Genomic DNA, 22,989 nt, shown 5'->3' with positions numbered 1-22,989 from the left:
CTACTATATTCCCTTTTAAATTTCAATCCAGACAGCTTCTGCTGTATGTAACAAACTGCACTCACCCCTCATGTGTCAACTGATCATTCATAATACCTGAAAGCATTTCTAGTAAGAGCATTATCATAAACGTAAGGTTTCAGGAAAAGTACTCCATGTCTTTCACCTCTACATTTCCAAGCTCTAACAGGGCACTTAAGGCAGGACCCTGTCCCCTCAAAGCACCACGCCTGATCCCACAAAGGAGGCTGCAGAAGCATCGCAAACCAAGACCAGGAAAGCCCAGGTAACAGAAAAAGCTGCAACCAAGGTTAAGGAAATAGATGACATTAGAACCCTCCCAACAACAGAAATGCCACCTTTCACATCTGCACCACAATCATTTTTCACAACTGCAACCAACCGCCTCGGTGCTGTAAAACAACTGCACAGCCTTTGTAATTTAAGAAAAAATGGTGAGCTGCCACGTTTCAGTAGTCTCACTTGGCAGAACAGGATTAAAACCAAACCACCAGGAAAACAGCATGGCCTGTTGACAGTCAGTGCTGTTAGCTTTGGACACAAAGCCCTCCCTCTGGATGGCTCAGGACCAGATGTGAAGCAAGCTGACCCCTCAGATGTTCAGTTTGGAAATTAAAATGAATTTGCACCTGTGAGGCAAAATTAGTTCAGGAACCAGAAGACTCCCAGTTAAGGACATTTGTTGCTTTGCACACAAAAGGAACACTGTCAAGAAGCAGCCAGTTTTCGGAGCTATTACAGTTTGGGAAGGGCCGAACAATTTCTGGCCTTCGCTTTTTCGCATCTGATGCATTATTTCACAAGAGTCAAGTGCCCAAGTAGAACATAACAGTGCCAAAGCTTAACCACTGGCCAGCCAGACCACAAGGCAAAAAGACATGTCAGAACATTGAACAGCAGTATCAAAAATACTTTTGATCTTCCTTTGTACGAAACAAAGCACCACAAAATTGCCAGGAATTCAACCAAAACTAAGCCTGTTTTGTCATTACAAATTCAGAGAAGCAAAGCACTAAGACATCAGTGAAAATCAAGGAGAGTCTGATATTTCAATACAAGGTTAGAGACCTTCAGCAGCAGTTGTGCAAATATTCAAACTGCTTTTCACCAACTGCTTGCACTCTGGGTTAAGTCTCCCATAAATTGTAGCTCACTACAAATATTAAAGCCACTGCAGACATTTAAAATTGTGAGGAAGGTGAGCCTTGTGACTAAGTCTGTAAGCATGAAGCTAGCTCAACCATTCTCTGGCCTGCATTCCAGTTCTCAGTATGCAGAACAGCACGTGCACGTCCACTTGGAGTGATATTCACAAGATGTAAGTGTTTTTGGAAAACAGTTTATTCAGGAATTACAGAATATTTTCAATTTTCCAAAATACATTTTACTAGATCCCTACAAAAGAAATCTAAGTAAGTACAACAATATGAAATTAAGTTTGTTGCAAGTCATTAAATATTTACTTCCACTAATATATACATACAAAATGCCACACAACGAGCTTGTTTACCCTTGGAATGTGTGCTGCGTTCTGGCAGTATCCTCCAGTTCCACAACATGAAGACTCAATATTAACACTTTGTACATCCTTTATTATAGGCAAAAAAAAAAAAAATCAGAAGTTTTTCTTTTTGTTAATAGAAATTAAAGGAGCCTTCAGCAATCTCACAGCTGTGGTAGCTTGTCTACTGGGGTATCGAACTTGAAGTCTGCTGGGAAGAGATCAGGAGCCCGAGGATAGATCAGCCTATACGACTGTCTGATCGTAACATCAGCCACACCAGCAATATCACCAATTTCTAAGACAAAAAGCAAAAAAATGATTAACAGTTTTTATTTTGTTGCCATTTTTATTGAAGAAAACAGCAAACACCACCATTTACAAAAGGAACTTAAATTGATTCAAGATTTAACAAAGGTTGAAATTTCAAACCTTGAGATGACTGAAAGCCCCAGCATCATCCCAGGACTCTGCAGGAATATGAGGCATGTATGTGTCAACTGCAGACAGATGTATTCTCATTTAACAAAGACTCTTAAGAGATAATCAAATAGCTCGAGGTGAGCAAGGATGAAGGCACAGTACTGCTTGGGTTCTAGATCACTCTCATGCTCAGGAAACTGCCAACACAGTGAAAGTTCCAGGGACAGAATGAACAGCACTCGACGCAAAACAGAATATCACAACCCAACAGATAAAGACTATTACTTACCTAAAAGAATCTCTCCTCTAAAGGATTGCTAAATTTTTAACATCTCTGATCTGAACTGGACCAGACAAAGCGACAGAACTTCTATCCATGCACCACACCAAGTCCTAATCAAGGCAGCCATTGTTCCCTTCCCTCCCCACACGGGCCCAGTTCTCTTGCAACCCACAGGCCAATCACTGCTGTTCTGAAGCTCAGGAACAGGCCTGAGCTCTTCACTGGCTTTCTAAGGGCTACCCTACCAGAAGAGGATAATGCTGAGGTGATCCATGGCCAAGCTGCCCCACAATCTAGGTGATCTGGGGCTGCCAGAATGATTTGAGACCAGGAATGTAAGCTAAGGCCTCAATACTAGCTACAACTGCCACCGAGTTTGCATTTGGAGTATTTTGTAGCAGCAGAATGCACACGTGCCAACATTAGCATGGGTGAAGTTAAAGTTATGCTCATGTGAACATACTCAAATGCAGCAGAGCAGTAAGAATCCAATTCCTAGTGCCAGATAACGTGAGTTCAGTTTCACTAAGCACAGCTCACCATTCCATTTTTACTGGGGGGAGGGCAGAAGAGACATTCTGGTTTGGTCTCTGCCTCATGCTGCTATAACACCAGCTTACCACTACCTCCAGTGACTTCACTCAAGTTCTACAGTAACCTCAAATTCTCTTTTGAACCGTAAGACATTTGAATACAGTGAAGTTTTACCTTTTTGTGTCCTTTTCTCTGCAGAAGCTTGCGATGCCATATAAATCGCTGCAGCTGCTACGGAGATAGGGCTTCTCCCAGGAACCAAATCTAATTCCACGGCCTTACGGGCAATGTGCGTGGCCGCCATTTGCACTTGTTTCGGAAGACCCAGATTTGAACAGAATCTTGACATGAAGTCTCCAGTTGTAATCAGATCAACACTGGTTTCCAGAGCTTTCAAAATGAGTTTAAAACACCGGCCTATTTCCTTCTTTGAAATCCTGGACACTGCACATATTTCTAAACAAAGAGAAAAAATGAACTTTAGCTTGACAGCTTGCACATACTTACTGCAGAGCTGTTGGTTCAAATTCAGTTGGAAAAGTCCCCAATGTCCTCAGATCAAGCAATATCTTAAATTTCACCGACAATCAGAATGACCCTCAGGTGCCAATTTTTAAATGCATTATCACCAAAAATCCCGTGCCTGAGAGCCTTATGAACATAGCAATTTTTTTCTAGACTGCCTCCACCCCCCAACAAGGTGTACTACAGTGGAGAACAACCAATTCAGCAAAGTCCAGAAATGAGAAAATTACCTTCCTTCAGTAACAATGACTAGATAGTTCACAGCAAAATTGAATCTGTATCACTGAAAGCTTACCTTTAAATGTTCTTGGAACACCCTCTTGCCTACAGGCTATGTAGAGACAAGCAGAAGCAATAGCATCATTACTCCTTCCCTTCAGGCTCTTCTGCTCATACACTTGCTTGAATAAATTATTTGTTCTATCCTTCAAAGCAAAAAGACAAAATTTAATTAACTCTAGGCCACTTAATTAGCAGCAATATCAAAAATTCATGTGCTCATTATATTATGCTAACTAAGTCAATGCCAGAACAATTAAAGAAAGAGAGACATGAACTTACAACTATATTTCTAGGGAGGTTGATTCTGTCTGCCATATTCGTGATTTCTTTAAAAGCGTTCATCATTGCACGATCAGAGCTACTCATAGTTCTACGATTCTGGTACTTTGAATTCCCAAATTCATCAAAACTTGCTGCACCTGTGCCCTGAAAAGAAAAATTTTATTGTCAGTAAAACATAATCAACTTCCTCCTCATTTCAAGAACGAACAAGTTCCAGCTTTATAAATCCCAATTCATGACATTAGGTTGGAACAACTGCACAAATACACGACTGAAGTAAATCATACAATTGAGCACTGTGCCAACCATCACGCTCTATGCGATGCACAAGTCTCGAATCATGAATTGATTTCCAAGGACTACCAATTATGCAAGTATTTTTCTTTCCTAATGTAACAATGGCTTAAAATATGAGCAACACGTAGCCAGCGTATGCATTTCAATACTCCAATCACCAACACTGAGGTCCAAGACTCAGTTTTATGCAACCCATATGTCACTGGGCTACATCTGCAGCATGGCAGACTGGCAATTGAGAAAAACAAAACTTTATGGCCAACCGGAGACCACTTGTTACAATGACAACTCAAATATGGTAGTGAAGACGTGACCCAAGAGAACATCTAAATCAATGACCAATTCAAAACTAATTTGAGGCTTTGCCTACAAGCAGTAGCAAGTGTTCGTTGTGGCAAATGTAAAAACCCATATATTCTGCCTTTACAATACAACCAAAGGACCTCTTAAAAGAAAAGCTTCAAGTCTTAGGAGAAGTAAAAGCCACCGACTCAACCCAGGAGCTTCAAAACAAGGTTCTGACAGGCATTGTCTTGTACCTTGTAACTGACAGTGCAAATCACATACTTCTGAAAACTCCCAACTCTACCCAGCTAAGAGGGTTTAAAATGTTTAAGGTGTTCAATTACTTATCGTGCTGAAATATGCCTTTAACAAATAAAACCATGTCAGATTAGCAATGGCCGATAACAACAATGCAGCCTGTGAGTTCAGGGGAGCAATCTCTGTAATTGCACCACACCCTGGCACCACGTTACTCCCCTGAGCTGCCCAGGCAGAGCCAGAGCACTCATGTCTTCTTTCCCAACCCAAGCTCTCTGGAGCTGCTGCTCTATTTTAAAGCAGCCTCTAATTCCGTCCTCTCCCCTTGGTGTATCTGCACATAATATACGTTCTTTGGCTGACACTAACAGTGCTTGCTCCTTACATTCACTTACACTGTTCCACTTCGCTGTACTGAGGACTCCAGCTACATTCCATTCTCAGCGAACTCAGTGCATCCCTCTGTCATGAAGACCCACATCTCTGGTGCACACATACTTTGGTACTGCTGTGGAAAGCTATGGCTCTAGCTAAGAAACCTCTTTCTCATGTTTCCCTATAGGTTAGCCCCTTGAACAGGCCTTCTATGACAGCTGTTAGATCCCGAGACTGTTCTTGGCTTTTTTCCTACTCCTTCAAACATCCTTGCCAATTAAAGAACCACAGAGAAACAATCCTGGCACCAACACAGCAGAGGGAGCTCCAAAGGCAATCCTACTTCCCTGACTGGGTGAATACCTCCAGCTACGCAAAGGTTCCCAGAAAGGTTTAAAGGTAAACAATGAGCACAAAGAGGGCACAACAGCCTTCAGGCCTGTTCAGGCCTTTAAAGAGCTTTACAAACACATCTGCAGCGCTAGCCCTTTCTTTTAGAACCCATGCCAGAACAACACTCCTCAGCCCAGAACACGTCTCTGGTCAAAAGACTCCTTCCTGGTCATTGCTCACGTTCCTGCTCCCTACAACATTCCCTGCAACATTCACATGCATCACGGCCTCCTGGCCTAGTGCTATGCAGAAATACTTACCAGAATGGCATTTGCTCAAAATCTTGTGAATAATAGAGTAATGGCCGCAGCCAAAGGTCCCCTGTCCCTGTTCATTCAGACCTCACACCAGGTAACCCTTCGGAAACAGTGCTCTGTTCTCGTGCCATGAAGTACACCCTGTCACCACAGGGATTTTCACCAGTCCACCATACAGCACATGAAATATATATATGTTGTTGGTTTTTTTTTTTGTTTTGTTTTTTTAATGTTCTCGTTAACCTCCCCATTTTTAACTTTCTGGTTAGTTACTTTTTCCTTTGAATGTCTGCTTACACGTACCAAACCAACAGTGCAGCCACATGCAAGTACTGCTAGCCAGAGGACTTCACCCTGACTGCATCAACACCTTCCAAGAGTGATTCCAAGAGCGATCCCCAACATACAGCTTGCAACTATAAAAGGGTTGGAAAATACTCTTCCATTTCAACCGCTTAAGTTAAACCACAGCAATTCTCCCTGCATTTGCTATTTAAATGCATCATCTACTTTCCTTCTGAATCCTTCAATTGAGGGACAATGCTTCATTGGCTTCAGCTCCTGACAGCCATGTTAGGAGTCCCTTCCCCTACATGGGCAAAACCAGAAGCCATAGAGTTTTAACTAAAATCCAATAAGCTTTAAGAATTAAGCATCTTTTGGCCGTGTCCTTTATAAGATGTCTACTCAAACCTCAGCAAGAAAGGTGTGAAAGTCAGGAGTTCCAACTTTTTGGCTTTCAAACAGAGCTGAAACCTTCATGCACTATTTTTCTGTCCTGAAAACTGCCTCTAAGACAGCTGGAGTCAAAAACCAGTTCAATAAACAGTGGTGATCTCTGGAGACGCTCAGCGGAGGTTAGGTTTACAGCACTGGCATCCAACAGCTTTGCAGCCTAGCATATCTTCTTTAAGAGCAGAAGGGAGAAATATCTCCAGCATCACCAACTTGAGGCTATCCACAGCACCAAGGAATGCACCCATATCAGGCAGTTTGCTTGCCCAGTATAACCAGCTCATTATACAGTCTGGAGGTAACCATGGATCCTTTCTTCTTTCACATTCATCAGCCCTTGGTATCTTGCCACTGCTTATCAATACGGCACTTTGAGATCCAGGCCACGCCGTCTGACAACATCCAGCTTCCTTTCAGAGGCACCTGATCAAAGGATAGGAATTCTATACTAAGAGAATGCATTAGTTTCCTGTTCAGCCAACCTACATTCTCTTGTACCTGCAGTCACTACAAAAAGGACTAAATTAACAACAAAGCATGACAAAAGGCAACTTCTCCCACAAGATCGGTAGCAAAACTGCAAGTTTTCTTCTTAGACTCCGGGAAAAGGGGCTGATGTATTTAAGCTGCTTGCTCAGTTACTGCTCTTGAATTTTGCATGAAGATTTTAGAAATAACCACGATATCCTGGCAATCGAGTCACGACACCAGACCTCACCACGTCTCCAATTGATCTGCAGCATCACAGAATCAATCGCAGCACACTGCTTCAGAGGCATACAGTTCTGTGTCAATACCCTAAAGATCTGTCTGAAGAATGCCAGCCACTTCCACCACAGCCAGCTATGCTATTCATCCTCCTCTTCACAGACAAATTAATCTTTCTTCCAGCACAGGCTTTTGCTACTTCAGACAGATGGGTCCCATAAGTACTAAAACCAATTAGGAATTAATCCATTTGTACGGGCAGAACAGCCTCTCTCCTGCTGCTAGCAGACACAGACCATGCTCCTGCAGCAGGAGTCCCAGAGCAGGACCTCCTGGCTCCAAAGAGGACGACTAGCAAACCATTCTGAGAAGCAGAACTGACCCCCTTCTTTTACTATTTCAAGTTCCATTGTAACTGGCAAGTGGTTCGGACTCCGTTTTCCCCTATATCCTCAGAAGTTTGCAATGGATGTGTTTTGTTATTTGCTACATATAAAATAATTAATCTTCACTTCTGGCTTTTCCATAACACAGGTTATATTTCTGTTGCTGTTGTTTTATTCGCTTGTTTTGACAATTCCATTGCCAACAGCTCTACCCCAAGCAGACAGAAATAACTGTTTCCTGCCTCATGTGAAAGGCTAAAGGGATTTCAGACACAGACATCTGAAGTCCACTCCAAGCCATTCTAGGAATTGTTGTTAACCAAGAAAACAGGATCTCATCCTGCTTCATTGCCTGGAATTCCTGAAGGCTGTTCTTTGTTCTTTTGGATAGTATTTACCTTCCTCTTGATTACACCAATTTCACTGCTTGACTACTCTACACATTCAGGTCAATCCTCACACCAGACTACTGCTGGTGCAGACTCCGGAAGACTGCTTTAAAAGTGTGCTACTTGCTTGGTTTAGTTATTTTTGCTGCAAAATTCACTCTTCCTGCACTGACAGAAATCTTCAGCATCTTCTGATGAACTATCCTCTTCCTTCCAAATAACTGATGAAGAAGGCAGCTCCTGATACAAAGTTCACATCAGTGAGCTGACATTCCAGAGCTCCTGGTTCAGTGGCAACACAAAGACAGGAACTCTTGTCCAGAACATATCCTGGTTTGTCACAATTTCCTGTAGAAAACAACATCTCTTCTTTGGTTCCTCCCCTTCTAAATGAAATACCCACAGCAAGACAGACTGTACCCCAAAATTCTCCATGGCAGTTCTAGTGCTTGGACATTTTCACTCACAGTTCTCATAAGTTGTATCATGCCTCTGACACACCAACTTCACTGAATTGCACTCTGCTACTGCTAGTTTAGTCACGTCTGTCCTGGGGTGTTCTGGTTTAATGGCAAAGCTGTTTCACTCATTCAATCTTCCTCTCTGATCATTTTTATTTTTTTATTGAAAAAGCAAACTTTCACAGGTGTTTCTCTAGGTCTTTAATTCTCTCATTGAGGCTACTATCACTGTTAGTGATACGGATACAAATGCTCTCTAGTAGAAACATTTTTTTGTCTTCTCCAACATGCAGGTTCTGAGAAGGTCATCCTACCTACCGAATCAAACCAAGTTCCCAGAAACAAACCCTGTATTGGCACAGTCCCAGAAATAAGACAACCCTGTGTGAACCCAGAGCAAACTGGCTCTTTCTCTGCCTGTTTATAAAGGTGCATTTCTGATCTTTACCATAGCTCACCAAATCTATGACAGAAATCCAAGTCCTGAGGATTATAATCTTCATGGATCTATTAAGGAACCATTAAAACTCCAATGACTCATTTTTCCATTAGGATTTATTGAAAAGAGAACTAACATCATTCATAAAGGTGGTAATGACTCTCTCTAAGCACCCACCTGACTGCTACCAGAGTGGTTAATGCGTATATGTATTACACAATTATCTAATTCTTTCTAGGACTGCAAGAAATTCACTCAGTTACTAGAAGATTACCCAAACTTTGCACAGTTTTAAGAAAATAACTATTTCTTTGGCAATCATTAAGTATTACAGGATCCCAATTAATGGCTGAAGACCATCTCCCTAACATGTATGAATATCTACGAAATGGACACTTAAAATCAAATGGAAATAATCTACTAAAAACAGGCTATAATTGCATATGCTCATTTCATTAAGTTATTGGGAAAGATATCAGATGACATCTGTAAAGATTAGACAGAAAGAAACATTCAAGAAATGCACAAATATGAATTTGCAACTTGCAGTAGGAAATATAACAAAGTACAACAATGAAAGCTTGTCTGGGTCACTATTTCATTAAGGGCAGCGTATTTGTGCTATTAATCTTGCTCTCTCTCATGGGAAACATCAGGATAAGTCTGTATCACAAAACTTCAAGTGAAACATGCATCAAGTACTTTCTTCTGCAGCAGTTATGCTATAGAAAATTCTACATTTAGTGCTTTAATATTAACTGAGAGAGAAGGTACAACATGCATGTAGCTCTCAGGTTCTCATCCAATATAGATTTAATTACAAAAAGGTAGCTCGAGTTGGCAGTACAAGCCATTGAGACCCCAAAACTATGTCTCTGTTAATTCACAATTACCTCAAATACACAAAGTATTAGAATGCTAAGTCACAGTATTTGTTGTTTTGTTGGTTGTAATTAAACATTACAACATCAGCTCTTCTATTTATAGCAGCATATCAAGGGGTGGCAACTAACACCACAGCACTTAAAACTCTTCTTGAAGTGTTCAGCCCCTTCCTGCTACCAGCCAGAGCCAGCCCCTGTTACACACCGCTGAAATGCAAGTGTACCATTTAGACAGAACACTTCTGTAAATACATTCTCTGAATAGTTTCGGTATGGACATACAAATACATACTTGACATTAAAATGTTCAAACTCAGTAGAATTTTGTATTTTAAATTTTACCTTGCCAATCATTGTACTCAAGTCACCATCACTCAACAAAGGATTCTGGGTATCCCCAACTCGAGATGGGTCTTTTGTCGCTTTGTCATTGCTGAAAGTTCTCCATTCTGACCCAACGTCTATGACCCGGTCACCTGAGATCACAGAAAGCAATAGTTTGCATTAATGTATTATTCTGAAACATCAAGTCAGGCATCTGAGCCCTCAGTTATAAAAACGCAACCTTTGTCATTTGCAAACAGAACAGTAACTTGCAGGACAATGTACCAAAATGTTTAGGCTTTCCAAGTTAAGTAGAAGGCAATAATAAATAAAAAAATATGCAACAGGAGCTGTATAGAAAAATTAAATATCTAGAGAGATGCATCCAGAACACCAGGAGTTACAGCCATGCCTGACGAATACAACAGGTTATCTTCAATACAAAATAAGAATCAAGACTTTGACTTCCAGCTGCAGCTTATGGTTGCCTATGGACATCCTCAGCGCTTACACAAGTGAGTAAGTTATCTTACATTTTCCAAGTGATACAACTGCTTGTGAATTATCAGGCACCATGTCATCAAGCCGTAGCAAATCAGTTCTGTGTGTGAGCTCCAGGTCCTTGGTACTCCAAAATATATGCGCCACCTCTAACCCACGATACCATTTTGTAGCTCTATTTTGTTCCTTAAGGGAGTTCTTACCCTGCCCAACTCCATTTATGATACTTGACAGAATGAACTCAAAATCCATACACACAACCCTTTCTTAAACTTGAACTACCCCTAGAACTGTATCTGGAAGAGTTTAAATACAAATTCAGAGCAAGCAGAAAAAGCACTAAAGCCCCAGTCTCTGAATGAACGAAAACTTTCCTCGAGTCCTCTCCGATTCATCTAAACATTCCCAGCAGCAGCTATTCACGTTGACAAATATCTCTAATCAACACTCTGATACCAGCAAAAAAAAAAAAAAATCACAATGACACTAATTTAAAAAAATAATAATAATCCTGTTGGCAGTGCAGTTCATTCTATCCGCAGGTCTGGTAAAACCTGCATCTCAAAGGTGAGGTCTCCAGAGCAGTATTACAATACTACAGAGTTTTTAGGAATGCATGTACAAAAAAGCATCAAAAGAACACTTTTTTTGGTGTGTGTTTCGCAGTTAAACAGATTACAGCTCTGTGAAGGAGAGGGTATCAGGAGAAACTTCAATGTAATTGTCACCTCTGCTTTGCTAAACCTGAGGGAAAATTCACTACCTTCCTCAATGCTTACGTGTGTTATGAAGGGAACATTTGCAAGAAATAAACAGCACTGACAGCAAGAAAAACTTCTGGTATGAAGTCCAAATATGAACCCACAAAAGCTGGTTTATCCTAGTGAAAACATAAGCTGTCAGACAAAAGAACTCTCCACCAAACAATGATAATATAAAAGGTATGAAGTGGGGAAAAAATGCAAGAGCAATGGACAGAGCAGTGTAACTGCAAAATTACTGGTGGAAAAAGAAATATCTAATCTGAATCTAAGGAATATTATTCGTAACAAATGATGATGCAAGGAGTATGTTTGAAATTGAAAGGCGTGACTGAACCGTAAGAGATCACCACAGACTAAAAAGAATAAATTCAGATTAGAAGTGTTCTCACCAGTGTTTGTCCACTATACCCACAGCTATGTTCCAACTTTATTTATTTAATGCTCTAATGAAGACCAAGAGAGGTTGTGGAAATACCAAAAGCTAGAAGATCAAGAAGATAGCAAGGGGGCACACATCCATTCTTTCCACCATGAAGGTCTCTGCCTTGCAAGGTTAAATTAGCAGATGGCATGCTCCTCTGGCTCCCGGACTCTCTGTAAATATTTGATTCAGTAATGCTCCTTCTATGGCCTAGCAGTAACTTTACTTTAAGACAACCCCCCCAATACTGTTTACAGCATCTAAAAAAAGCAAAATGTACTTAAAATTCTGGCATGGTATAAATAGAACACTGAGTACAGAGCAATGATGTAATATTTTTTCCACACAAGTGGGAATGACCTAAATGACTCACTCAAGGATCTGCCTCTTGTGAGTTATGAACCATTCCTGCTCTAACAAAAAAGTGTTATATCACTGCCTGCTTTGGCAAACGTATTACAAACAGAGGATTGAGACTACTATTTCAGAGTGAGAAAAGATTAAGCAGAACAAATCGCTGGGTACAAAACATGTGCGAGGATGAGGTATGCAAATACCTTTACTTTGCCAAGACATCTAATATTGCAGAAAAATGGTTCTTCTGTATATTCTGTTTTACTTAAAATATACAGAGATCCTAGGGATTGCATTCCACCTTTCAGAAGGCTTCTATAAAAGTGTGACACAAGCTAGAAATACCAACAAAAATGCAACAAATACGCCAAGTATTTCCACAAATGGAAAACATATTCAACTACAAGCAACTAATTATCCAATTTTACACGCTCAAAAAAGCATGGCATTTACTATTTTTAACTTTTCAAAAAATAAAATTCGCTTTGAAACTGTCCTGTTAGTACAGATGCACTTAAGGCCCACCTGTAAGTGACAAAAACAAAACCTTAATATGCTAAAGTCAGTCCTCTCAGAAGTAGTGCAAAACAGTAGTGTTCAGAGAATGAGCCTTACACACTGCTCACTAAGCTGTCATTTCAAGCTCTGAGCTGGATTTCCTGGGTCATACCTTATTGATTGGCTGTCCCAAAGCACCTGGAAAATGGGTCTGGAGTGGCAAATGCCAGAGTAACAAAAGCTCCCCAGAACCACCACCTAAATTCTCTGCTTTCTCCCATTACTATTATATGGGTTTTGGCAACTGTATCCAGCTATGATTAAGGATGGGAGTGGTTGAATATTCCCTTCACTGCTTCCTTTTGATGCAGTCGTTTTGAACAGAAATAAAATCCACCAGATATGGTGATATTAGGCATATCTTTTCTTAATTTTCAGAAAAGAGATGAGCTCATCCTTTCCTCTCCTGAAGGGACAAAAACACAGTGTACAGGACTGAATCCTTGTGGAAACCCACCTCCAGACTAACAGCACGAAGCATCTTTACGAACACGTGAGTTTTTCTTCACTGCCCCATCTCATTTCATTTTGTTTGCCATTCTTCCAGTATAGAGCTACTCTTTAAAATTACAGTCTGGTTGACTGACATGTGAACCGTATTGGAAATAACCACAGCAACCTTCAGTGACTGGAGTTACCCACCATTGAAAAAATCAGTTAGTGAAACACAAAGCTGCTGTTACTCAGAAGAGAAGACCTCAGACCAAAGTTACTTTTCTTCATAACTGCCAAATGCAACAAGCAACTGCCGCAGAAGTGCAAGAGTAAATTCAGACCAGTATCAAAAATTTAAATGTCATTTTGAACAGATTTTAATAATTAGTTTTAAATGTGTACACATCACCAATTATGTTTGTTTACTTCCTCCCCCAATAGAAAGTGCTTTATGAAAGGGAAGCATTTTCACTTGACAAGCTCTGAACTCAGTTACATATTTTCAGAGAAATAATACAAGCTATTTTAGTGTCACACTCCACTCATGATACATATGTATTTTATTCTCTATTTGCATTTCGCATTTTTTTATATAAATAAAATAAAGCTGCAATCTGAAGATGCTTAATCAAAACAAGTGGGATGAAATTCAAGCCTCAAATGTTATCCTCCATATTCAGTCTTGAAGCAGTTCTGAGAAGTATGCCTTAAGTCTTCTTAAGAGGACTATAACATTAGCTGTACATTAAATCAAGTTACAAACATTAACAATTAGTACTTCAATCTTAAATACAGTATTATATTTATTTGCACTTTAAAATACCTACACCACTTGAACAGAATGTTTGTTTCATTCTTACAGTTAGCTAAGGAATCTGCTGCCATCTAGTGAACATATATATGGAAACACATTTTACAATGTTAAATTTAAAAATTTATAAGAATTATAATTAATTTGTCAGCTCCTTATTAAGGAAAGTACTGACATGCTGAGACAGAGTACAATGAAGAACTTAGGTGGCAGACTACAAACCAAGGAGAATTGTGAAGACTTTCAAGAGTGCCAAGAGACTTGTGAAGAGATTTGTGGAAACTTACCCTGCTTCCAGCAGAAACACAGCTGAAATGGGTTAGACTTAAGACAAACTATTTGAAATGCTTACTGCTAAATGGTAATGGATGGTTCTTTTGGTAATACAAATCACCTATGTAAATTAGGCAGCCACGAATACCCATGCATTCAACTGCTCAGAATTTCTGCAAGTATAAGCATACCTTATAATGAGCTTTTCTGTGGATGCAAAGCAGTTTACTTGCAAGCACAAACTTGTCAAACACTTTTTAGTGCTCTGGACACCAAGTGCAAAAGCAGTAACCAGACGCTAACGCAGCATCCATAACTATATGTTTTTGACTGTTCATGTAACATGTTAAATTAAAATCTTCATTTTTAAATGTTAATAATACTTACAGAAAGAGGTAGCCATAAAAAAAAAAAAAAACACAGAGATATGAAGAAGACTGTCACCATTTTGAGGTATAAAGGTATTAGAATAGCCATAAGTGCCATCTACTGGACCTAAGTCAGAAGTACTTACATTCCTTCACTTACAGGTTGCTCCAAAAAAAAAAAAAAAAAAAATAATAAAAAATTATTTGGTTTATTTTAGAAAAGCAGCATTTATGTACATGTGCAATCAATCTTATCCCTGACAATAGACATCATAACGTGCTGGCAGAGTAACAGTCAGGCCACCAGCCAATCATGAAACCCATTTCATCCTATATTGTGAAGAAAAAAGTATCTGTGGCAAAGTTAAATCTTACCTTTACCACGCAGACTACACCTAAATTTAAGACACACCATTTAGATCTTGAACTCTTGACCAACATTAGCCAACTAATAACGTGTCAATTTTATAACAGCATTACCTCTCTGACCAAAAGCCATTGAACCTTTTTCCCCAAAACTAAGTATTCAGGCACAAATGTCTGAATATAGGTCACAATCTGATTCAAACCTTTAACAAGTTGCTATGCATCCAAAGATTCCCATCAGGTGAAGACAGGCTTCAACTTTTTTTTTTTTTTTTTTTTTAATTTAAGAAGGTTATCCAGGAAGACTCCATACATGAGCTTGTTCTTCTCTATGCCACACCTGTCTCTTGAAGCAGAGGGAGCTAACCAGTTCAAGAAAAACTTACTGCTCACAGCTGCAACTCCTGCATGCTTTGACACAGTAGTTTAAGGAAAGTCCTCAGAAGTACTCCTGCCTAGCCGAGAAGCTACACAGCTGCACAGACTTAATCACCCTCTGAAAGCCAGCTCATCACTTCCCTGCAGCAAGAAGTCAGTGCTTCGTATTCCACTTCTGTTCTGCTTTCTTCCACCCCTTCTGGTATCAGCTGACTTCCAGCCTTTTTACTGCCTAAAAGGTAGCAAGCAAAATATTTACCTGTCAAGGAAGAGGATTTACTAGTTTACTAGCCTGTGTTCTTGAACAAAAGACTTCCCCACCACAAAGTGTACCTGAAGAATGACATAGGGTCAATATTTCTAAATTAACACAGACCTATTTATTCCTCCAAAGCCTAAGAACTGTGTTCGTGAGCTGTTGAGCCAGCACATTAACAATTACTGTACTACACATCCCAGAATGATTTGAGAAATTTAATGAAACACCAGACACACAACAGCAAATAATCTAGGACACACACTTGTCACAATTCAGATTTATGTCAATCCAGAATGCAAAAACACCACAGATAATTGCAATTTAATCTCTGATTGATTTTCATGCAAAAAAAAAAAAAAAAAAGTATCTAATGGGGGAAGTTAGCAAATTCAAAACAGTTACCAGGAAAAGACAAAACACATGCTATGGCAGAAAAAAGCTGCAGTAAGAAGGTAGATGGAAGTTTTTCATAAACAGAAGCTATATTTTGAAGCCACAATAAAACAACTATCAGCTTCACTTAAAATGTTCTTAAAAGATTTGATTACTTTAATGCTGCACAGTGAAGCAGTACGGTTTATTTAGAACAAGTGAAAATTACTGTGCAAAGAAAAAGCACCATACCAGATTTAACTTAAATTTGCACTCTCATTAAGACACTAAGACCACCTGATGAGTACAGAACGACACCAGGTAAAAAACCTTTTCCTGTTGCTTCACTCCTCCCTTTCAGCTACATACCCCATAAATGCAACCTCAGCCATAACACTAGTAGTACTGATTTCACCTCACACTCCCAGAAAAGATAGTTTTCACACTTTGGAATCGATGTACAAGCTGCTTTAACCACAGACACATTGTTTTAAATAACAACAAAAAAACCAACTTTTTCCTCAAATATGTGAAAAATTATTATCTTACCACAAGCAAGAAAAACATCAAGTGGAAACACACTTAGTTTAGTCAAAAGATTCTTTGACCTCATTTCCAGCCAAACTGTACTAAAAATCAGTCAAGTCACATACTACATACTTTATGGCAGTAGAATATGCACACGTTTAGTATGTACCCTTCTGCCACACCAGGACACTCACAGCACTCCCCAGGCACCAAAACCAGAGTATTTTTAAGTGAAACTGGAACATTTCTTTGAACACGGAGTGTATCAGATCTTTCCCTTTCTTTAACCTTTCTAATGGATCCCCTCCAGCGATCTCCCCAACTCTGTACCCACCTCCATCCAAACATACGAGGCAGACCTAACTCCCATCAGCTACACATCCCGACCACAAGTCTGAAGAAATCTGAACACAAATATGTGACTTCATTGTGTAGGAACAGGAAGTGAAATCACAACTCTCTAAGGGGAACCTGCAACAAATGTATAGAAGTTTGACAATTTGAAACAAAATTTTGTCTTCACTTTATACATCCTAGAAAACATCCCTATGCCATGAACCTCAAGAAAAACAGGCATCAACAATAGGAGCTGTTCTTCTCCTTCACTGAATTTCCTAACAAACCAGAAGAAATGTGCAATGTTCACACCTCTGTTTAGCCATGCACTCTTCAATTATTTACCTTCATCTCCTTTAATTAGTTTTCCAAACTAGCTGCTAGATACACCAGCTCATGAATTGGACATATGGAGGAAGACTCAATTACTCAAGGATGGAAAACAAAACAAGAGCAATCAGCACAAGAGAAAATGTTAAAACATTTTAATGATAAATCCATAGAAAGACCTGCTTAAAAAAAATCCATGCTTACAGGAGAAAAAACAAAAACAAAAAACAAAAAAACAAAAACAACAAAAAAAAACACACTTTTTTTACCCTACCAGTAATGTTAGCTCTAAAGAAGACTAGGTTCAGTTTATACACATTTTGAAAATTCAGCTCAGTGAAAGGCTGCATTACTAGTCTAAGGATTTTGTCCAAGAATACCGAGCATTTCAACTAAGAAAAGCTGCAAAGCTACTGAATCAGAAGAGAACAAAGAGCAAATCTCTAAAGCACAAAAACCTTGAGACTAGATAACAAGAAAATATGTGAAAGCAAGGTTTCTCATGTATTTCAAAAGTTCCTGAAAAAGAAATGTAACAACAGGCAAGCAAAACCTTTCCCCCTCTTCTTCTAAAGCGAGTATTATCTTAGAAGTTATGAAATGATCGAGATGGACTTCTAAACTTCGGTTCAACTTCCAGAGTGGCTGTGCCAAGAGCTTAACACAGACCAAATTATTGTAAATAACAGCTTAAGAACATGATAGTATGTTTTAACAGGAAATATTGTTGTGGATATTTGCGTTTTCTAACAGCAGATTTATCATAGTTCATACATTTTCATCAGAATTCACGCAATCTAAACCAGCCTTTCTGTAATAATGCAAGTAACAGTGGAGCTTTTTCAGCCTTTTATATGGGTTCATCATTTTAAATAAAACTGGTACCCAAGTTAAAATATTTTAGCAACTGTTTTAATAAAGCATATGAAAGTTTGTTTTCTGCATGAACAAAAATACGTATTTTAGTCACCTGGCTAAGTTAGTGCTGTATTTGTTGCAATTTATTAAGCCTTTAGCTTCACGCTAGAAGTTGTACAAGAACTTCATTGCAAGAGTAGAACCAGTATAAAATCATTGCAGTCTAGGAGAAAGGGTTATGATGCTATCAGAAAATTTTTGTACTATTGAATTGATTGAATATTAATTATTGAACACACACCCTCAAAGACAGAGTACTTTCTTTTGGTCACCGCATCTCTAAATAAAACTTAATAGACATAAATGATGTTTAAAGAATGACTATAACACAAGCACAAACAGTTTTCCCACAAAGAGTTGCATAAAAATGAATATACAACATATTTTATGATACAATTTTCTCTATCATTCAAATAAAGACAATGCCTAAAAAGCCTTTCATTTTAAATATGCGTTATACTTATAAATACAGTTTAGCCTGTGAAAGTTGCTGCCACATGAAGTAAGTGAAAGAGATCAGTAAAATTCCAGGAGAAAAACTGGATATTTACTTTGGATAGCGTTAAAAGCCTTTGGAGAAGTAATTAACAAATACAAGCAATGATATAAAGAATCATCCTTCAGGGCAGAAGATAACCTAGGAACAGATTTTTTTTTATTTTATAAGCAAGGTATTTGACTAAGAGCTTTGATTACAGTTCTTTTACTTTCCTATCTGAAACGGCAGTCATGATTAAAGATCAAGCACCGGACTAGACAGCACAATATTCTAGCTCAATATTGCAAAATAATTCAAGTTTTCAATCTTTAAAGCAAGTGTTTTTTTCACCATAATGCAAGTTACTAGAAGATAGACAATTCAAAATAGTACGCTCTTAGTCAACACAACATCATAAAAGCAAACATTTAGGTATCAAGAAAAAAGCTTTTAATACTGAAACTATACACCACTCTTGGGGAAAAAACAGAACTACATGCGAAATTTAAGTTACATGGTAAGTCATTAAAACATGAATACCTACTTACCTACTACTAGCCCACACTCAGAACAGATCATATCACCGGCTCTGTAATCCTCTACCAAAATGGAGTCCGGATGGTTTGGACAAGTCACTCGTGGAAGCACATCCAAACTAAGAAAAGGAAAAAAAAAAAAAGCATTAATTCTTAATCATGTTTAATCGAGCAGGTTGCATATCCAAGTATGAGTTCCTCCGCAAAAAAAGAATGATTTAGTAATACTGGATTTACTGTGTTTTGAATCATAGTATGTTAACCCAAACACCTGAACTTCACCTTCTATTCAAAGGCTGTAGCACTACATTTGACAATCAAGACTTCAGGTCATCTTAAATTCCAGAATTTTTGCAACAAAACTCATTATCAGAAACATAAAATGCCTCCAATTAGAACATCAAAAACTTAAATGTAGACATGATTAAGTGTAGTCTAACTCACAGTCTACCACTAAATGAAGGTCCCCAGGAAGTCAGTGGTGATTGCTTCACTCTAAATGACTGTTCCTACTTGTTCTTATCAGACCAATATTATTTATCAGGTTCTCTAATCAGCAAGTAATGCACACATACAACCTTTTTTTTTTTTTTAAAAGACAAAAAGAGAATACATGATTCTGACCTTATTTTTTCAAACATTTAAAGAAAAACACCCATTTTAAATAAAATCAGAACTAGATCATGCAAACTAGGCAAGCCATTACTTGTGAGATCTTCACAGAAAAACCATCAGCTCACAAAAGGGACTGCATGAAAACAAATTCTGAGAACAGGGAACTGCTTCTTGCACACCCATGCACATTCAAGAGCTACAGCAGATATAAAAACCTTCCCATAAAACATTAGCATTATTTAACGCATGCATAAACACAACAACTTTAGTTACTGGCTAGATCAGTGACCAATTGTTTCTAGTCAAATGTTTTAACAGCAAATGGCTCCTTCAAATTAATAGTGACCCCTCAGTAATTCCACTAGAAATGTTTCCTTTAAAAAATAGAACCATCTCTGCTTCCAGATGTAATCATTTACAATTACGTTCAACAAAGCCATTCTCCTTGAGCTGAAAACACCGGATACAGAGAGCGATCGCAAGAAAACTTCTCGCAGGTACTTGCCAACCTAAACGTGACTGTGTCATAAAATGTCTACTCATCTTTTAAACCGTAGAAAATGTCCTATTAAAGAGTTTGGTTAATCTGAGCTTCCCCCTTCCCAGTAGCTCGTTACTTCAGCCTAATCCGTGTACAGCCCCAGCTTAGTTTTCATGTTTTAGGTATTTCTGATATGTCAAAAAGAGAAAAACAACACTCTAACATTTTAACCCAATGGCTCTTCAGAAAACTCCAACCAAAACCGAAGAACAGCAGCAGCAGCATTAATATTAAAAACCTGCGGAAAGGACGTGTTCGTGCAGGCCACTCCGATGTAAACTGCGCTGGAAGCAGCGCACCAAACCCGCCCGCACCACCTCACTTCGCTGCTCCTCTCCGGGCGGCCGGCTCACACACACACCGCTGCTGACAAAGCGCCGTGCCCGGCACCTGGCGCTCGGCGTCATGCAAAATATCAGCGGCGCGGTAAGGGGGAGAAGAAAACCTAAACAGCTTCAGTGAGCCCGAAGAGCGTTGCGTTGAGGCTTCACCTCCACGAACTGCTGCCACAAAGGGGCTTTCCTGTGCGAGCAGTAACCGGGTTACCGGGAGACACAGGGCCGCGGGCCCAGCAGCCGCTCCGCGCGGCGCCGAGGGCGGCAGGAGCGCCGCCGCCTCCGCAGGCCGGCTCCCGGCGAGACGCGGCCTGGGCCCGCTCCTGGCGCGGGAGGGCAGCACCGGGCGAGGCCTGGGCCCGGCCGCCGGCAGCGCTGCCCCTCACACCGCGCCCCCCCTCCGGCACCCCTCCCCCAGCCCGTTCCGCAGGGTCAAGGCCGCGGAGGCCCGGCCGGCCGCCAGCCGGAGCGGCCCCAAGCCGGCCCCGCGGCTCCTCGGCTCAGCGGGGCGCTGCGGCCATTTTGTGCCGCGGGGACGTGGCGCAGCGGCCCCCCCCCCCCCCAAATGGCCCCCCCGCCCCGCCCGGCCCGGCCCGGCGCTCACCGGCTGGTGGACGCCATGTCAGCGCCCGGCCGCAGCGCTGCGTGGAGTCGGGCGGCCGCGCAGCGCTGCCCCTTATGTAGCGCCGCCGGGGGGCGGGGCCAGGCCGCTCGCTACGGGCCGCGCCAGGGCACATACCGCGGTGGGGGGGGGCCTCGCTGACAGGGCCGCGGCGGGGCTGAGACAGCCGGGGGGGGCCGGGGGTTACCCCAGGGGGCTGCTCACAGCCCTGAGGAGGGCTAAGCGGAGTATTTTCCCCGTGGGTAGCTCAAAGGAAATTCAGCAAGGCTGGAAAGTCCTGCTACTACCACCACTATTCACACAACTGCTGGGCACCCTTCTGCTTAGGGCTCTGTCCAGTTGTGGTAGAGTCCCATGGTAAAGGAGACAGAGGAAGAACCTTCACTTAGCCCTAAACAGAGCTTTATTGTGCTTACCAACATATATTTCACTAATAGAAGCAAAGAGGTAGAAATTATAAATGTGTAATAAAATTGCACTTCTTTTTATTCTTGGTGTGAGGGGTAAATAATTCCTGAAACTTGTATTCAACATTAACTTAAATGTCTTACTACATTAAAGACCTGATACAACTCTGAAATTAGTTTAACACAGACCAGAGCCCCCAAACAGCAACCACACCCAAACACACACTTTCAGTTTTCGTTTTAAAACTGGACAGCAGGGTTTCCGTTTGAAGAACGCCCCTGCCCCAGACTACACGGTAGTGTGCACACGCTGAGCTCAGGGTGGATTTGCCAAGAGCCTCTTTTTACTTCAGATAAATAAACAGAAGCTTTAGGATAAAAAGAAGATGAACTACTAGAAGATACGGACACTTAGAAAAATTTAGAATTTACTTTTTCCCCTTTGCAATGACCCTTTTCACAAATCCTCGATAAAACCAAAAGATGAAATAGTACTTAAAGCAGTTGGTTTTTGTTGTTTCCACCTCATCTCCCCCACTAAACACATCTTCCTATATTACATTTCCCTGTAACTTCTGAAATTTGGGTGTAGCTGTCTGCAACAGCTGTACCACATCAACACTGTCAGTCCCATCAAGCTTTCAAGGTTTGTCATGGCTTTTCATATAATCTGTTCTTTGAAAAAGGTCTTCTGCTGACAACCACTGTCAACAGCAGGTCCTTCCTGACCATATTGTCATTAATGAGAATTGAAAGAGTTTAACTTCCAGTACAGAAAGACAATCAGTTTTAGAACTGTTGCAAAAAATACAATAGATCATATCTCAGCACTTCTTTATTTCTTGTCTGCAGCAATTTTTCAAGTGCTTTGTCCCCAAGCAGCCAAAAATAGTGGTTGATACGGCAGATCAGAACAGCACTATTGACAGTCTCAACAACAGACTGTTTTCATAGCTTCTGGAAAGTTCACCTTGCTATCCCCAGCTGTTTCTGTTGTTTCTCATTGCTGTAGTTGCAACAATAATCCTATTTTCAAACCATTCTACTTCACTGGTCATTCTGGGGTTTCTTAAAATTTCATCCAAAGTTATCTCATGGTGGCTACTGTCAGTGATGAAAGCATAATTAAATTGCAATTCTTACATTACTAACAATACCAGCATCATTCCATCAAGAACGCAACGGGATATTCAGCTGCCTTTGTGAACACAATGAATAGTACATTAATGAAAATAAGTCATCAGATCTTACTTGTTTGTCTAAAAGTCCTTTGAAATTGGTTTGTTGATTTATCCAATGTTCATTTTGTTAAAATAGCAGATGTCAGTCAAATGTCTCAAAGGAGCAAACGAAGAAAACAATGGACAGCCAGAGCAGCTGAATTATGCTTGGTACATTAATTCATCTCTGTACTCTATCTTACATGTTCAAACCTTTGATG

General features: G+C 40.2%; 2 protein-coding genes and 1 long non-coding RNA gene across 7 annotated transcripts in view; all 3 read right to left on the bottom strand.

Annotated features, from left to right (window-relative positions):
* Positions 1-1,340: 1,340 nt before the first annotated feature.
* GTF2B (general transcription factor IIB) lies at positions 1,341-21,186 on the bottom strand. 2 transcript variants are annotated; one of them, XM_082766396.1, is made up of 7 exons: positions 21,124-21,186; positions 19,041-19,147; positions 10,061-10,194; positions 3,849-3,995; positions 3,583-3,712; positions 2,937-3,218; positions 1,341-1,820 (listed from the first exon to the last, which is right to left on the bottom strand). In XM_082766396.1, the coding sequence occupies exons 1-7, from the start codon at positions 21,138-21,140 to the stop codon at positions 1,687-1,689; spliced, it is 951 nt and encodes a 316-aa protein (XP_082622522.1). In that variant the 5' UTR covers positions 21,141-21,186; the 3' UTR covers positions 1,341-1,686. The 2 variants fall into 2 exon arrangements, with proteins under 2 accessions (XP_082622522.1, XP_082622523.1); XM_082766397.1 differs by lacking the exon at positions 21,124-21,186 and adding an exon at positions 20,423-20,622.
* On the bottom strand, positions 15,153-18,987 carry LOC309880933. The gene is made up of 2 exons (XR_014318047.1): positions 16,765-18,987; positions 15,153-15,503 (listed from the first exon to the last, which is right to left on the bottom strand). It is a non-coding gene; the product is annotated as an uncharacterized lncRNA (long non-coding RNA).
* Positions 21,187-21,652: 466 nt separating the features above from the next.
* KYAT3 (kynurenine aminotransferase 3) overlaps positions 21,653-22,989 on the bottom strand; it is a 37,412-nt gene continuing 36,075 nt past the window's right edge. For all 4 annotated transcript variants that reach the window (XR_014317996.1, XR_014317997.1, XR_014317998.1 and 1 more), the window contains one exon: positions 21,653-22,981. The gene's annotated coding sequence lies outside the window, so the exon portion shown is untranslated. The remainder of the gene's footprint in view (positions 22,982-22,989) is intronic.

This window comes from Aythya marila, assembly GCF_965140915.1.
Source record: "Aythya marila genome assembly, chromosome: 8".
In the NCBI taxonomy this organism is placed as follows: domain Eukaryota; kingdom Metazoa; phylum Chordata; class Aves; order Anseriformes; family Anatidae; genus Aythya; species Aythya marila.
The sequence above is the reverse complement of the archived record's forward strand: the minus strand, read 5'-3'. Positions and strand labels throughout refer to the sequence as shown.

Coding starts and splice junctions, on each gene's coding strand:
- GTF2B (XM_082766396.1), bottom strand. Junction 3,713..3,848: donor ACCTCCCTAGAAATATAGTT/GTAAGTTCATGT, acceptor TTTGCTTTGAAG/GATAGAACAAATAATTTATT. Junction 1,821..2,936: donor AGAGAAAAGGACACAAAAAG/GTAAAACTTCAC, acceptor TTTTTGTCTTAG/AAATTGGTGATATTGCTGGT.